General features: G+C 50.3%; 1 protein-coding gene across 3 annotated transcripts in view; it reads right to left on the bottom strand.

Annotated features, from left to right (window-relative positions):
* Positions 1-15,354, bottom strand: part of LOC139061024 (solute carrier family 22 member 7-like) — a 49,983-nt gene extending 34,629 nt beyond the window's left edge. Inside the window, exons 1-6 of one of the 3 annotated variants that reach the window (XM_070540444.1) lie at positions 15,126-15,352; positions 12,536-12,893; positions 9,240-9,371; positions 7,959-8,337; positions 6,956-7,376; positions 1,138-2,511 (exon numbers count right to left, since the gene is read on the bottom strand). In XM_070540444.1, the coding sequence (XP_070396545.1) occupies positions 1,437-2,511; positions 6,956-7,376; positions 7,959-8,337; positions 9,240-9,371; positions 12,536-12,893; positions 15,126-15,238 (2,478 nt within the window). In that variant the 5' untranslated portion in view covers positions 15,239-15,352 and the 3' untranslated portion in view covers positions 1,138-1,436. Of the gene's footprint in view, positions 1-1,137; positions 2,512-6,955; positions 7,377-7,958; positions 8,338-9,239; positions 9,372-12,535; positions 12,894-15,125 lie in introns of those variants that run through there. The other 2 variants (XM_070540445.1, XR_011515145.1) reach the window with 2 other exon arrangements.
* Positions 15,355-18,020: the final 2,666 nt, after the last annotated feature.

Raw genomic sequence — 18,020 nt, 5'->3', positions numbered from 1 at the left:
GCAACAAGTTCGTAGGAAAAATCAGCACTTGAAGTCACGCACAGTCGCCAGAGCTGCAGAGGAGGCTCAGGCTGTAGCCAGCGTTCGAAGAGCAGGACTTGGGCATCACACGGTTCCCTTTGTGTTTAGGCCGACCCTAAGACGAGGCCTACTCTAAGACGAGGCCTACTTTGCTTGGACTCGGCACCCCGTACGCTGCACTGTGTGGGCATACACTGCGCATTCCCTTCGTTCTTTCACTGTTGACATTGCTTTGCCCCAAGAATTGCCACAGCGCATGTTATGGTTAAGCTACTATTGCCCTTGTTCGCAAAGCTGCACCAATTGGAAAGCATAAATTTCCGCCAGATAAAAGTCCGCCGGACCAAACAACAGTAAAGCAGTGACCCGAATAATGTTAAACACAAGGAATCCCTATTCCGAAAAAGCAATCTCGCATGCAATCACACACACACAAATTGTGTGCGTGCGTGAGCGTGCGTGTGCGTGCGCATGCCTTGTTTATAGAATATCTTATTTTTGATTAAGATGAGACAAAGCACGCACTAGACTATTGGGGAAAGGATTAAACTCTCTAATGTGGCTATTATATTGACGTTACTTTCGTAGACTCAAGGGTATGCGTTCTTTCCTTACTCCTGCCAGAAGGATGGCAGAAATAGGTCTGCAATAGCAGTGGACGATTAACGGAAATTCTAAATTACATATTAGTATCTCCTTTCTTCTTATGGAATACGGGAATTCAAGTTTATTATTCATTGCGTTTCAAGTGAATCAGTGAGTGACCTTGTGGACACCGCGAAAAGCGCGCGCTTGTACGCCCTCAACTAAGCTTCAACACAAAGGGTTTAATATACATCTGACGCTGGCATTAGAGGCGCACACATATATTTAGAAATACTAAATCGGACAATAAGAAGCGCGTGTAACACGGAACCTGCCTGGAAACCAACCGTTTGCGCAAGGCTTAATGCATGCAGCGAAACCGGTTGCGTTCATCATGAAGGGGGTTCTTGACCAAGGTACCAAACCAGAAAGGATACAACTAATGCTAAAAACATCATAAACCAGCGCTGCGCTTTAGTAGTTCGTGGAGCCCTGCATAAATGTCTCTACGGTTCTAGGTAAGCGTCGAGAACTCCACAACAAAAAGGTTTTAGTTCGCACGCTCTTCGGCGCACGAACAAGTCAGAGCAAGCAGCCTTTGCTTTAGCGCTATTTCGTGTCAATATGGATGAAGTCTGCCTCCCACTCGTGATTGAATGCTGGACAGATACAAAGCTGAGGTAAACAATACGTAAAAGGAAAAAAAGAAGCATACTGAATACCGCGGTGACACGTACAAGGGGCGGGAATTCCTTACGTACGTTTAAACTTTCAACAATCAGAACGTGAAATTGAAACGACGGTGTGAGACATTTTACACTCCGGGGATTTCAGTAGCAAGCCGCGAATAATTTTCTCTCGGGCAAGTAGCCAGAGTCGGTCGATGAACGCGGCTCCGCGAAGCTCTTCGACGAGCTCGACATGCTGTAGCGCTTGAGCTGCGAGATGGCGTCGAACAACGCGTCGGGAACTCGGGCGTCCTTGGTCTCGGGCAGCTGCTCGACCAGCAGCAAGGCCACGATGGCCAGCGACAGGCCGAGCATCTTCCGCACCGCCGGGTCCTGGCCCTCGAAGAGGCTCGTCAACGCGACGCCGCCCAGAACGCCCGACGAGCAGACGGTGGCGAAGCCCGCGGCGCGATCGGCCGTCGCGTACAGCTCGAGGCAGTAGACGCAGGCGACAGCGAGGTTGGCGAACGCGGAGGCCAACACCAGCTCGCCGACGACGACGTAGACGTACGAGTCGCCTCTCGGGAGGGCCAGCTCGACGAGGGCTAGTAGCGCGATGGCGGCGCAGCTCAGCGGGAGACCCAGCATCAGCGCCTTCTTGCGCTCGCAGCGTCGCAGAAATCGAGCCGCCAGCAGGACGCTGACGGCACGCGGGATCACCAGGACCGCCGCCCGCCAGGAGGACGGAGCTGGCGAGGACAGATCCCGTTCCGGTTCGCCGCATTCCGACGTCTCGCTCATGATGACGATCAGGCTTAAGAAGAGCGCCGACAGCGACGCAGTCCTCGCCACAAATCCGGGCAGGACGATCGTGCTGGCAGCGCTGCCAGGTTGCGGAGACGCCTCCGTGGTGCGACGTTCTTCGGCTATCGCTGAAGCCCTGGCATCACGCAGCTGCCGTACAGCGGCACGGTCCAGTTCGACGTCGGAGCGACGCCCTCCTCCATGAGGGGACGTGGCATTGTGCCTGTCGATGAAGTCGGCGACGCCGCCGGTGACGAGCAGCCACCGCGAGGACTCCCGGACGGCCTGGAAGCTGGTCAGTAGCAGGGAGACCGGCACAAGGAAGGCGAACGCCAGCGTTCGTCGGTCGAACACATGCTCGGCGGCGCTGAGAAGGCAAGGAGCCCAGCCGCAGATAATGCTCGCCGCCATCACCCCGCACAGGTAGTCAGTCCTGCGTTACACCACGGCAGCTTTATCGGTTTCTTCACTCGTTCCAGTGTACCCGTGAGGCCCCATCGGAAGGCGTTCTTGCAGCTTGGCGCGACATGCTCGAGCCATTTAGTTTCGAAACGGCAATGCGACTTCTGGAAGGAGCGAATCAAGCGTAGCTTGAAGGGGAGCTCTCTTTTGAACAGGCAACTGTTCCAGGGGACACAACATCGTTCCAGAAGAGCTATTTGTACAGGTCTGGGAGGGGGATCATGGAGAGGTGAAGTGCTAATCTTAGAAGGTGGGGAGGGAGGCAAAGGCCATGCCTCTCCAATTGGATCGGTCTGGGACTCTTAGTGGACAGTGGCTTGAAGACTGCGCTTTCACATAATCATCAACATCAGCAGGCTGTCTATGTCCATCGTGGTATGAGGGGCACTCCCAGCAATCTCTAATTACACCTATCTTGCGTTAGCTAATTCCAAGTTATGCCTGCAGATTTCCTCTTTTCATCACACCAACTAATTGGGTGTCCTCGACTACGCTGACCTTCCCTTAGCACCCCCTTCTATAACACTAATAGACAACCGGCACACCGTCCTACCTTTTAAGTCACCTACCCAGCTCCATTTTCTTTTTCTTCTAATGTCAACTGAAATATCGGTTATACCCATCTGCTCTCTATTCTTCACCAGTTTCGGTATCACCACTGTCGTGTGGTGACGTCAAGACGCGGAGAACGCTCAAGCGAGACACTGCGAGATTCTGACACTAGCTCCGGCTCGCTCGACCGCCTGTATGTTCCTGCATCGGCCTCATAACAAGCAGCAGCATGGGAGGCCACCAAGTGAGCCTGGGCGAGTGTCGAAGAATCGCAATGTCCAGCTCTCACGTGACCACGTCCTCCCTCCTGACGTCACAACGCGGAAACCTGCAAAATAAAACCGTGAATAGCTGTAGAAAATGCATTATACCACATTATTCAGGGCGCTATATGGGATTTCTCAGTACTTTTTCTATGGTTCAGATGCCTAGGACATTCATATTAAGAAAAAAAAGGATGAGTAGTTGGAAATATCCTGTCAGTGTACAGCATGTACAGGATAAGGACACATCCTTCACGGCTGCATTTTAGTGAAGATCATAGTCTCGCAAACGATTCTACCGACAACTATCTCATCGTCACTAATCACGATTATCGTTGTAACTTACTTTATAAAATAAAGTGGGGTGGTTACAAAAAAAAAGGTCTATTACGTTAGCACATGACCCACTGTGCCTTGTGGGGGAGTTGACAATTGACAAACTGATGCAATGCAAGCTCGTTAATAAGTTCCTCAACTGTCAAATATACACGGGTCAGACAGCTAACATAAGACGGTGGCGTAACTTTTCTACTGTCAATATCCGATAGGTTCAAGTCGCCTCTCAACAGAACGTGCTCAGCACCTGAAGTATAGCCAATGCTTCAGACAAAGCTTAAAGCGGGAGCGCATTGTCACTGTTCGGAGAACGATAAAAAAACCACCCAAAGCAACATGGTGTGCACCAGACAGTTCAATTTTACGCCACACAGCTTTGCACTCAAGGAATTGTCCACGATATTGACAAGCTTTTTATCTACTGTCAACCAGGATGAAAACGCCTCCACAACTTCGCGGTAGGAGTTTGCATGAGATGGAAAAAAAATCTGTGTTGCGAATGATATCGTCTCAGCACGACTCGGTGCCTGAGATGATATCGCCGTTCGTATAGTAGACACGAAATCCAAAAACGCATCCTTTTTTTATGCTCCAACAGTTCTCGATCGACGAAGGCAAGTGCTTGCTGATTGCACTTTTGCCGTCGCACGAGCGGTATTGATTGCTATTGTACCGTTTCAACGTTATCGTTAATCTTACTATATTATTCCTTCAATGACTCCTCAGAACCTCAACGGGCGATATGCACAATGGAATACGGCAGCTCGCAGGCACAACAATAGGATTATTACTGCTTCCAACACATTGGGCACTGTGGCCTTCGAAAAAAAGAAAGATAACACTGCACGCCTGCGCGTCTGCAGTCACAGTGTATTCGCTTTGGTGCGTAATATTAAATACACAGGAGCTCATCAGTCTGCGTCACGTAGCGGCAGAAATAAGCTACCTTTCGTTCGATTATATTTATCCGAAACCGGTATGAACCCTCATGAACTGGTTCGGACAGGTTTAAACCGTTGCTTCGGAGACGAGCCTAAACGGAACCGGGTAATATCCAGAAGCAAAAGGGTGGCTGCTGGTGAGGTCGATGAAACATTCTTCAGGCAAGGCGTAATCCTTTCTAGTGGGCAAATCGGAGAAAGAAACGAAGAAGGTGACAGTTCTGTTCTTTTTACAATAAGAATTTCTTCTTTGTCTAATGAATGTTTCACCTTTTGTACACCCTGGCTAGAGGCGCGACACCTTATCAACGACACCACGCTCATCTGCTCCGTCCGCCTTAGCGGCAGCGGAAGCTCCGGCCACACCGCGTTAGATGACGTCAGCACGTCTCATGAAGCCGTTTCTAACGTAGAAGACGCCACGTTGTATCAAGCAGACCAGGCGAGTCCGAAAACAGCCACAGCGTCGAGTGCCGCCGAGCGTATGGGGCTCTTGCGTTGCCCAGGGGGCACTGCGAAAAAGGTGCTAAAAAGCGCCCTCTGTACTAAAATGGGTCGTACCAAGCTCGGTCGTCTGCTTCGGAAAGCACGTTTACAATATGGACCCGCCACTTTCGGTTGTGTTGTTTCACGGCTTGCAGCGAATATCGGGCGCCGAAGATTTTTTCAGGGGTGGCACGCTGCGTAAAGGCAAGAAATTATGCAGTGCCGAATACGTGTACGCCGTTCAAGAATTAGGCGGCGAAGTTTTAGCACCGTGTCAATCGCAAGTGAAGCGAGTCGCGTACGAAGTGGAACTTCAGGTAAGGTTTGCACGCTAGCTGCTAGATTCAGGCGCACAAACGCGAAGAAATGCTTGCTATAAATGAATCCACAGCAGCGATAAGCAGACATCACGTGTACGGAACTGCTCGAGCACAAGACGGTACGCGCCGCGATGTACGAACTGCTCGAGCGCACGATCGTACGCGCCGCGACGGCAGCGGTCTTTCGACATGCCGCGAAACGGCGGGCCTCCTGCAATCTTTGTTGACTGCATGCCGCTAAACAAGTAGTTATGCCTGCGTTGTAGTAGCGGCCATCTGTCCCTTTTAGTAACTGGTAATAACTGATGCGATGCATATGAGCTCGCACATACGTGCGAATCGCGCTGCAGCGCGAGCTCGTGCGCTACTCGCTTGATGTAGGTTTTAATGACAGCGCTCGAACATCGATGTGCTGCAATCAATACTGCCATTTTTCTGCGCTGCCTCAACGTGCTGGCTTGAGATCAAGGATGAGCTCATTTAACTCTCTTCACCTGTGCTGCTCGTAGTGGAGTAGTGAATTGTCATCGAATGAGCCCGACCATTTGTGCTCATTTGCACACACCTGGTCACTTCACCACTTCGCATCGGTCGAACTGTTAATTGTCGCTGTGGCCGGGTCTCGAATCGTGAATTACCAGCCATGCCTGCTGCTATGTCGGTCGGCTGTCGGGACTGCAGGTGTAAAAGACCGAACATTAGAACGCAGATAATCCAGCAAGCTTCAAGACAGGCGAAGCCGCCAGCATGGCGCGAAGTTTCGCTTACTCAGCGCGACGAACTGCAGCTATGCAGCGCGCCTGACGCTCCACTTCGTGAGGCCTTGAAGGAAAACGGCAGAATCTGATGTTGAGATTCAGGCCTTCTTAATTGTTCATGGCAGCCCACGGCGTAGAATAATGACGGTGACGCCTATTCGAGGCTGGGCTAGGTCTCTCCAGATCGGCGTCACCGATTCCTTCTGCTCCTAGCATTACGTCCCACGGCACACGGAGAGTCCGTTTTCGTTAAACTATAGGCTGCGGCGAGCTCGCATCGTGGTCGGCGTGGTCTGTGAGAAGTGACGAGCCCTTTCGCACTCGCAACAGGGCAGAAAAAAGTGCGAATTGACCCAAAACTCGGCCTAGAAACGTGCTTCGCCACAGCCAGGGTTGAATACGACCCACGCTGGTACGACCCAGATGTCGTTTCCCGCGCCGCCACCAGGCGCCGCTACTATACCTCAAACTCCAGCGCAAGACGCCCATAACATGGGATGCAACAGAAAGCGCTCTCCCATCGCGGCTAAAACAGGCAGACGCCTATTATTAAAGGGAGCTTTACGCAATTAGACGGCGCTACAGCACCCATTAAAAAAAAGTCTATAGATAAGTGGCGTTCATAATGCACCCCACTGGAAGGCTATCGTGCTTTCGCTGTACTGCCGGCAGTCACAAAAAGGACCGCTGACGTCATGGCCGCCACGTTTGGAACATCGTGACTATTCGTGGTGAAAAAAAAAATGCGCAATCACCGACCTGCTGGCTTCGTAGGTGACCTCGAACAGAAGAACGATGGAAACGAGCGAGAAGCCGTTCAGCGAGCCCGCCACCAGCATGCGCAGCAGGACGAGCTGCAGGAACGAGTGCGCGTGCACGGTCAACGCCGCGGCGGCCACCGCGAGCACGGCGCACGCGAGCAGGACCGGCCTGCGACCCGTTCTGTCCGCCATCTTGCCGAGGAAGGGCGCGCAGACGAGGCCCCCGAGGTAGGTGTAGAGGCGCGCCGCGAGCACCAGCCACGCGTTGGAGCACACCAGGTCCCACTCGTTCAGGGCCGTGAGGACGTCCGGAGGCAGGTCGTAGTCCCAGTCACTGCACGGGAGCTCGCCCCGAGGCTGGGCGACGACCCCGGGCCACAACGCCGAGGAGGACGCGGTGCCCGATGTGGCCGCTGCTGCTGCGTCGTCCAGAGAGAGAGCAAACTTCCGTGAAGTTATATTATCGCAGTATCGGCCAACGGGAGAAGCAATAGAGAGCTTTAGTTTAGGGGACGCAAGCGGCTTGCCTACACAAGAACTAGGGCCGAAGGTACTCCGAATGCGCAGACCCTACGTCTGCGTCTGCGCATGCGCAGAACCGTCGCCCCTGCTTCTTGCGTATGCAAGCCGCTTGCGTCCCGTAAACGAAAGCTATCTAACGACTGCGATTGTGATGCGGGATTTTATGTGATCAGCCTCGCCTCCCCACCCGCCCAACGTCGGAATCGCGCACCAAATGAGCCATACGTAAGCAGCGCGAGCAACCGAAATTTAGATAGATCGCTGGCGCATGTGGTACACACGTTTCGTTTGAGGGGTTCCTGATCACTGCATTCCTGATCTGTCACCGAATGCTGTCAATGCAGTACTAAACAAGGACACAACGCGTGTAGTTTCCCGAGATTGCGAAACTCCTGGAACGGGAACCGTCAACCACTTTGCGATAACGAACTGTAAGCAAACTCGTCAACTCTGAACACGCCTGTGTGTATACTACGCACCCGTGCCGTGCGAGTAGGGAAACCTGTAGACGGTGCATCTGCTGTAGCGGCCATCGAGATCCACGGGAACGGAGGCGTTCTTCCAGGCCTGCGCGCTCTGGTTGGCGAACTCGGGCGGCTGCCTGCACCAGTGGTCCACCGCGTCGACGGGCGCCAGCAGCCGCATCGACTGGTAGTGGAAGGCGAGCGCCCCGAGCGACAGCTGGGCGCAGGCCAAGATGCGCAGCTGGTGCGATCCCTGGCCCAGAATCTCGCTCGTCGACGGCTCGGCCGACGTGAGGCGGTACGACTGCGCGTCGCCGAACGTGACCGTACTCAGTCCGCGCGATTTGCGCTTGGGCGACGGCGACAGCGTGGGGTGCTGGCCATCGTAAGAGACCTGCGCATGCACGTGCCAGTTCAGAAAAGAAAATCAAAGGGGCCTCAGGAGGCGCTCGTTGAAATTGCGCCGCTGCCATGCTTGTCGCGATATCTATAGAAATTGCGGACCACGTGGTGTAACAGAGTGATTAAATGCTTGCGGCATCGGCCAGTCGTTCCACGAACGCATGCGCTCGTCCTCATACGCTCCGTCTCTACAACCCTGTGCGGTGCAAAGAAGGCAAGGGCTCGTTATCAGCCGTTCACTAACCAGCCTATCGTGCGCGTTCTGAGAAGGGAAGAGGGCTCTTCCACTGCCCGTTGCTAATGCTTCCGACAAGCTTCCTTTGAATCGTCGTCGCGCTGAGAGAGGTTACAGGTCGACAATGGATGAGCCTCTATTCTGGTTTGCTGTCGTGACCCGTAATTTTTGCTTCAGTGCCCGGGGTCGGGGAGGCCGAGTACGCCTACCCAGTTGACGATAGTGACCGAGGATAGTACGCGATGACCATGCAGTATGCACGAACCGGAAGGGCCCAAGGTCTGCTTCTAGATTTGCTCAGAGGACAGGCGTGGGCCTCCCTGACGGTAGCAAGCTTCCTTGTCGAAAACCTCCGCACCATGCTCAAGCTTCCCTTTTTGGTCAAGCATTGACTACTTGTAGTCCCATGCGTTGTGGGCAAGTTGTGCAGTCGACCTATTTTTACTTGAATGTTCTGCCCCGAGCTGAGCCGGTGTTGTGGACGCCAGGATATCAACGAAAAAGAATTTCATGGGGCGTTCTATTTGTGGTCACGTTACAGCCTGTCTTCGTCGGTGTGAAATGGCAGCGCTGCCAAATATACAGTATATAACCATATAAAATGTTTATCATGATACAAATATATTATCGAACTATACAGCAATCGTTTCGTGGCTTACCGCCGGTGACGGCAGCTCCAAAGACGGCGGCATCACCAGCTTGTCATCCTTCTCGATAGGGGCGTAGCCGGACACTGGTCGGCTTTGGGCCAATACATTCTCCGACTCATCCACATCTCGCCTACCAATGGCCTGTGTACGTGCATAAAAAGTAGAAAAATAAAGAACTCGATGTAGTATCCAAGTATCCCCAGATACATCTTCGGTTGACAACAGACGTAGAACAACGTGACGTAGAACGAGACGTCTTTGAGATCGAGAAAAGAGCCTCAGCCTGCATTTCAGTTAAAACAGCATGAAACGTAGAGCAAACCGTCCGGCAACGTCAGATCGTCATTCCCGCTACAAGCTACATCGAGGCGTAAAGCCACCTTCTCTACAATCATATGAAACGAACGAAGCGACTAGCCACATTTTTTCACAGCTGTGTTTGTGCAATAGCCACATATAGGTGTTAGGTCGTGCTGTCCGGGGGCAAAGCTTGCAAGGCCCGCAACAAAATCGGGCGTTTTGAGAAGCTGTCTCGTTCGACGCTGCAGTTCAACCAGTAAGTCATTACAAGCTCAAGCAGTAACGAGTATGTCCTTGTAGCTATGACAAACATAATAGACCCCGTGAGCAACTGTCCAAAGTTTACAACAAACCAATTGCCTTTCTGATCGACTCAAATCAGTCATGTGTCAGTCATCATTGAAGACGGTCTGCCTAACTGTAACAGCAACAGCTACTGTGAAGAAATTTCGAAGTTTTCGATACAGAGCAACGTCTTTCTTAGAGCTGTCTGAGAACCTCTGTTTGACATACAAAAGTGTACTGTAGAAGACGTCTTTCTTTTCCCAGGAGTTCTCCAGCAGCAACTTCTATTGACTTTGTACTTGTCACATATCAAATTGAAGTATTTTTAGAGGAAAAGTCAATCGTCCACATGATTCTCAGCCATATTACAAGAAATTAAAAAGCTCAAAGATTTAAAATCTGTTTGTAGACGAAAACGTCCCTCCAATTTCTCAATCTCACAGATGCACACATATGCATTGCACACACGTACGGAGCAGCAGTTGATCTCAAACCATTGATGTCCAGGGTATAGTTATCATTCCCAAGCATGTTAACGAGAATAGAATATGCATTATTATGTGCATTCTCAACACAGTGATTGAAAGCCAAAAACAGCTGCACCCAACTGTAGACGACATCACTGTGCCATTGAATTGAGCAACAGTTTTATCCAACTTTGATTTCAAGAATGTCTACCGTCGATTGGATTCCTCTAGACAGCTCATGACGTTTTCCACACTTGTTGGCCTATTTCGCTGCAAGTGTCTCATCTTCAACACTTGCAGTGCCGCAGAAATATTTTATGACACCATCCACCAAGGGCTAAACAATATCGCTAATGTGTTGAACGTCAGCGACAATATCTTGGTCTTTGGTACAACTGAACGAGAGCACAACGCTACATTTAACGGGGCTTCTCGCGAGTCAGAACGCCAGAGACGCCACAAGAAGTCAATTATCTTATCCGCATGGTGTATTATCCCGGTTGTATTTTGCGGAACCTCGTAGATCTCACATGACCTTTGCGCTAGTTGACACTCAGAAAGCAACTAGTGAATGGTCTGCCTGCAATCATCAGGCCTTCAACAATTAGAAACAAGCCATGTCAAACACTTCGAGACTGGCCTACTTTGACCCGTACAACCACAGAAAATGTGTCGTTGACGCCATCGCTTAGACCACATGTGTTTCGTGCAATTCTGACTCAAACATCGTCCTATGCAAGCAGAGCGATAACAGTTGAAAGTCGCTATTCCCAGATAAAACTGGAGATGCTGGAGGCTGTGTTGTGCACAGATCATTTTCCACTTTACTTGTGCAGAGCCGACTTCGGTCGTCTCACAGATCACAAGCCTTTGGTTACTATTCTGGGAAACCCAGATCAGCTCGCGACCTGCCCGTGCACCGCGCTTTGCTTTACAGATACAGCAGAAGGCATACGACGTGCAGCATACTGCCAGCAGCAGAAATACACCGTGCTTCCTAAAACATCCAGTGCCCCTCGAGACGCTGGAAACTCGAATCGACAACAAAGTACTAGATTTCTATGTTCACTTTATCCAGCGCCACTGCATCCCAAGAGCCTCAATACAGGAAACAGTCAAACAAACAGATCCACAACTGCCGCAGCTTGTGAAAGTCATCCCGCATATTTTGCTGAGGATGTCAAAAAGAAAGCCATTTGTACCAATAAGAGCACGATTGACAACACCACCAGAAGGTATTAATCCTAGTGGAACACGTCCGGTTCTCCGGATGAAACTCCGGGAACGTGCTGTACCACATGCACACCGTCGACACCAAAAGATTATGCCGACTTGTTGCTGTCGCCAGACACGGAAGGTAGAACCTCTGCAACAGCCCGAGCCTCCCCATCAATGGTATCCTATCCGTGACAGGAGACAACACGGCCGCCTTGATGAGTGCATATGTTTTGTTAGCCTTGTAAGGCTTAGAAGATATCGATTATTAAGTGACTATAAACTTTGCGTGCGAAGCACATAAAATGGGAGTATAAAATGTGTGCTCAAAATACTGGGGAAACTTTGCGCTAAGAAAACGCGTCAATACCGCGTCAAGTGTCAGCGTTAGTTCGTGTTTATTTGTGTGCACAGTTTGCTTGTGTTTAATGGTTTGTTCAGTTAACCTTGTTGTGCTTTCTCAGTTCAACTTTTTCCTCGTAGTGTAGCGCCCGACTTCAGCCACATACGATTCAGGTGGCACACAAGGTTGGCACACAACAAGACAGCTTCCTAACCCGCGAGTCTTTTCCGCGTCTGGATCTATTGCAATCTAAGCCATCAAGTTTCATGCCAACGTTACTTAGGATAGATATGTTGTTTCATTGACTTATCGATGTACATGACACAGGTCAACAATGGCCTCGTGTACTTTAAGTTGAACAGGGCAGAGTCGATTAATCGATCGCCTTGACAGACCTGCCAAACAGAAGTCTGTGGGCCTAACTACGACACGACTGCGTAGATTTGACTGACTGACTGACCGACCGACCGAGCAACCGACCGATTGATTGATTGATTGATTGATTGATTGATTGATTGATTGATTGATTGATTGATTGATTGATTGATTGATTGATTGATTGATTGATTGATTGATTGATTGATTGATTGATTGATTGATTGATTGATTGATTGATCCGACCGACTTCTGCACCAGCCCAGTGTTCTTAAACTGGGCCACGTTGACACGTCCAGACATCGAGAAAACGTGCTCACTGCCGCCATGTCCGGATCTGTGTCACCGTGCGTGATGCCGGTGCTCTCCGAGTCCTCAGCAGCCAGCGCGATGGACCCGAGCTTCTCGTCCCTAATGACGCTGCTGCTTTTGCCACACGGCCCGGCCGCACCGCGGGTTGTGGTCGTCGTAGCGTTCTCGGGAACAACCTTGGCCACCGGCGTCGAAGTGGCGCTGCGGGTGGCAGCCAGGTCGGCCCCTGGGTCGATCGAGATGGTCGTCGACGACACGGCCTCCTTAAGGGGCGTGGACGCGTTGGATGGGAAGAGCATGCTCGCCTCGGAGACACGCGACATTGACGGTGTTGGCGTCTCACCGCCATGCCTCTTCTTCGATTTTCTGCAACAGGGCGATCGGACGACGCCGTATCAGCATGCGTACTACCCTGAGCAAAAGTTTACGAACTGGGAATTTCGCGTTAAAACCGATTTTAATTTGCGCATTTTACTGTAGCTTGAATTCGAGGATTGCAGTCGAAATATGGCGATGAGATCTTTTCAGAAAAACCATCAATTTCATGTTGTGGGCCTGAATTACGAATTGATTCCGTTTCTCCACAAGCCTGTGCTATGCGACTCAATAGAGAAGTGCCACACTGGGAACGACCCTTCCCCCGGAAATTTCGGTGTTTGTACGTGGCTTGTCCATTCTTTACTTTTTTCCCTCATCCTCCCCATTTGAGAGCGTAACGCTCTCCCTAAAAACAATTTCTGGCTACGTTTGTGCTCACGGGTGCACGACTTGGCACGGCGCGTTGCAAAAGTGAGCCTGCAGCCATAAAGTTTTCTGCAACAATTATTATGAGAGAACTCTGACATAGTGATTGTTTAACTGCAACGAGAATACTGGGCATATAATTATGCTCGTGTTTGTGTGAGTTGCATGTTCTTGTGACGTTTCTGACCCCGCTTTAGCTTTCCTAAGTTCCAAGAAATCACATTTTGCTATACCCGCAGGGAACAATTTTCTACGTACATGCATAATCTATGTGAATTCTTCCGTATATGGCGAAATTTCTTTTCTTTTTCACTATAACAAACTTTGCAAAGCCGTTTAAAGCCAGAAGAACGAAGCTTACGCAAATCTTTGTACTGCCCGTCAGTCCCATGCTGACTGAACCACCATACTTACTGGTGGTTCAGACAGCCCGGGAACATGTCGCCGTAGACACTAGCGCCAGAGTTTTCTCCAATAACTTTCACAAGAAACTGTGGACTATGCATGGCCTCCGAGAAAGCGAGCTGGAAGTAGCTCGCGCAATCTCTAAGGCCATCAGCTATAGCGGACCTAATAAACTTCCGCAGTCATGTAATCGCAGTGCAGTTTGCTGGGAAAGAAACGGCTTGTTTTCTTCTCCATCTGATGCGCGGAGTGTGTCTTCTTTACATCTTAAAATAATATAATCGCGATTCATCCCCTAAAGACGTCTGCATGTAATTTCTCGTGCGTTCTACGGCAAACTTATAAATTTGTGATTAACTCTAAACAAGAAAGCATTGCAAATTTGTGGCCCTGTTTATAATAGTCTAAAGGGTCGGAAGAAACAATAACGGTTGCATGTAATAATTTTGGCTTCTGTGCATAAAGGCGGACGTACACATTAAAAAGAAATTCATGTAGAAACCCATGCTGCGCTTCTACGTTTCTGGCGATTTCTATCAAGGTTGGTACCCCTGTTGGATCCGCTAAAGAACCGAAACCTTTAAATGCCAAGTGCCAAACCCTATCTTCGAGAACGTTGAGGCGAGCCTGTTTTTCGACAGTGGTCACGTGTATCATGGATAGGTTAGGCAACGGTCCGCTTGATGATTGCGCTGCATGTATCATGCGTTCATTTTCTTAGTTGATCTGTGGAGATATTATGCGTCAAAAATGGCGTTTTGTTGTATGTTCGAGACAAGATTACGCCGCTTTTCTTCTACGTTTGTCACTGGTCATCCATGTGAATCTACAACAAGGTTCCGGGGAGGGCCGGAGGGAGGAACAGGGGACTGTCGCTGGCTCGTTGGTTCGTCCATTCGTTCAGGCTACTCGCATACTATGGCAATGGTCTTCGATGGTTTCTACACATATTTTTTTCAGTAAACGCAAGAATTAAGTATGACGACGAACGACGCAACCCATCTAGCTGAGGGTGAGGAGGGGAGAAAAATTATTAGCGGAGAGTGAGGGTCAGTATGGAGATGGGTAAACATTTACCAGGTGAGGATGAGGCTCACGTGAGAAGGAATCATGTGTTGGGTTCGGCAGAAAAAACGGAAGATCATTTACTCAGCTCTGTTGGCGAGTTGTTTGGTCTGAAAGAAGCGAGAGATTAATTTTCCTTAAATTTCAGTAAGCCCGCGCTTAGATAAAATGGGCTTGATCCAGCGCCGTGCGTGAACTGCGAAGAACGCGACGTTGTTATGAACGTTGTTTTTACTGCAGCTGGAAAACAAAACTGTTCGCAAATTCGAGATATAGCAGACGACTACTCCTGATTGGCACAGCAGGGCGCCAGGCGGCGTCCAAGTTTGTGGCACCTTACTGATTATACACTACCGAAAAGGGCCCAGTAACGCAGCAGCTCACCTCCTCTTGGACGTTGCCGAGGTCCCCGTGCCGGCCCGGGAGCGACTCCGATGACGTTTCGGCGCCTCGGAATCTTTTCCTTCTGCCTTGGAGTACGTGCCTCCTTCGCTCATGGGGTCAGCTGGACGCGAGGAGACGTTCTTGGTCGGAGAACTCGATCGCGGCGAAACACGAAACGGCGTTCGATTCAACTTCTTCTTCGTAACCTTTTAGGCACGTGCCCTCTGCTAAGGCACGCGGAAGCTTTGGCCTACATAGAGTTCCAAAAATGCATGTCATTTTTAGTACGATGCCCCTTGCTGCGGCACTAGCTTTTGTTTTCTTTATATACAGAATACTGTCTCAGAATACTCGAGAATATACTTTCTGCGTCCCTCTTTTGTGCTTCGCACTGCACCAATTAGCCTGTGGTCACGGCACTTTGCCCTACCTAACCCTTCTGCATCCTGCACTATGCTCGGATGTGCAGAAAGTATGAAATATATTTCGTTTCTTGTGCCTCCATTAAGGCTTTTCCAGGTCCACTGCCTGTTACCTCGATTCCCGGGGAAAGTATTCATTATTCGGAGCCTATTCCTTTACGGGAATTCTACCAACATCTCCGCTCTAGTGTTCCTAGAATCGAATCCGTAGCTGCCAATTGCTCGTTTCCCAGCCTGCTTTTTGTCCACTTTTGCACTTAAGTCTCCCATGGCTGCGCAGCACCTGACCGCCGCCTTGGTCCGGTGCTGCGCCGCCGCTGAGGATTGAAGGCCGTAGCTTAATTGCAGGAGTCGTGAGGCAGGTAGTGACCGCGTACTGTACCAGGAGGCCAATTCTTGTTCTGATGAGGGAGAGCCTTTTGATGAAGCTCAGCGGACCTTCGCGCACCTGCACGAAGGCCCACTAAGCGAGTCCAGTTTAGCCCTACTAGCTCTCGGCACTGTTTTTTTTTTTGCTCCGGTGTCGATAACACGATAAAGCACAATAATTAAATGATTGCAGGGTGCGGTGTGAGTGTAGTTCACTCTTTCGTACCTGGTTGTTTGTGTCGACGTGTACTTCTTTCGTACAAGCGCAATTAAAGCAAGGCGATGCTGTGCCACACACGTTTCTTGAATGGCGAACTTGAAATATGTGAACGCGAAACACGTTGCTACTTGAAGTTCAACTACGAAACGCTTGGTACTTTGTTACATATTTCACTCTTTTTTTTCTAGTTAAAGCTTAAGACACTTTGCTTCTCGACCATCGTGATCGCTCGACGATGCTTACAGGCTTCCACTTAATCAGCAGTTAGTACTCGCTTGCAGCTCACCAAAAGCGTTGCACGAAGGGGGAGGGGGGGCGTACGTGAGCGCGCGTCTCTTTCTAGTCCGGCCTTGCGCCGCCGCACCGAACCTTGAAGGTAGTGCAAAGGTTTGGCGAGCCGAGATGGCTGGCCGTTGACCGCACGCTGTCTCCACGAGCGCAGAGTGCTGAAGGCCGCGTAATAAGCGCGTCGAAGGGGAAGTCGGCAGAAGCGTTCGCTCCCTTCAATTTGCACACTCCATCCCACCAGTGTTGCGACATCACGTGTTCTCGGTCATCGAGCGAGATCTGTTGCGTGTTCGCCCGAGCACGCGTGAAACCGTGCTTGCCAATTAGTGGGCGAATGTTTACTGCAAATGTACGACCGATAAACCTACGAACTTCAATTCGCGCAGTTGTGCAATACTTTGTGCACAACTTTCATTTCTCTCCGAGGGGCGGCACAGTTGGAGTGAAGTTAAAGGTGAATACAGTAGCAGCACTAAACGTTCATACTGGGAATTAAAGAAAATGCGCACAGTTCCTTCACCGCCCGATATATATGCCGCTGTAAAGAAAGAAGCTTGCCACACGACCATTTTCCCATGCAAACCTGCTGACAGGAGGGACCGACTAGTCATGCCAAAACTCAGCATGGCCAAGGAGGAGGAGGAGTAGATTTCAATAAAGAGAAAGGAGGAGAGGTCGGCCTGGAGATCGTGTCTCTAGCTTGCTACTTCTCACTGGGGAAAGGGAAGTGGGTATATAGGGAAAGGTAGGTGGCAGGTGATTGTGTTATGGTACAATGAGCTACTATATACACATTGCCCAATACGTGGATGCGTACTGTAGACACAATACACGCAAGAGTAGTCTTGTCCACACAAAAAGTTATCGTGCAAAAACATTTCGCACTGTCTGCACGTCTCACATGTTCTAGAGGCGATCGTCTAAACCAGTCTCGCGAGAAAGTGCTGCAAGAGTGACCTTATGGCACGTTCGGCACAGTCAACTCTTCTCCACGCCCCTAATAGCTTTTCTTCTGAAAAGGGGCGTGAGCCAAGAAGTCAACACTAGGCTTAAGTGATCTACGTTTAGCCGCATATTGAGGGCACGCGCACAGTACGTGGGCTATTGTCTCAGAAGTGAGACAGACGCTACAGTCAGGGTCCCATGCACGTCCCATCTTGTGATGGTATCGGTTAGTGTATGCCACACCCAACCGTAATCAAGGGATGAGTGTTTCCTGGCCTCTCCGCAACCGAAGTGGATGCCGGAATCGTAAACCAGCGTCGAGTCTATGGAGGCGCTCTTGCTGATTTTCAGGGTTGTTCTATTTTCGTGCCACAGAAGTTGTGATGGACTTGTGGAGCAAGGCGTTGATGTCATACCAGGAAAAATTATTTTTTCTAATGTTTCCGTCAGTGTGCCCCTTTTTTTCCTTCCGCGTCAGCCCGTTCATTTCCAGCTATTCCACAATGGCTAGGAATCCACTGCAGCACGATGGTATGCCCGGATTGAGACACTTCAGCAAGCAAAGACATGATATCATAAACCAGACGACTATATGCGATTCTGTGATTCATATAATTGCTGATGAGTTGCAGAACACTGTCCACTTGTCCA

The sequence above is a fragment of the Dermacentor albipictus genome, chromosome 6 (genome assembly GCF_038994185.2).
Source record: "Dermacentor albipictus isolate Rhodes 1998 colony chromosome 6, USDA_Dalb.pri_finalv2, whole genome shotgun sequence".
NCBI lineage: Eukaryota > Metazoa > Arthropoda > Arachnida > Ixodida > Ixodidae > Dermacentor > Dermacentor albipictus.
Note: the sequence above shows the minus strand (reverse complement) of the source record. Positions and strands in the feature narration are given on the sequence as shown.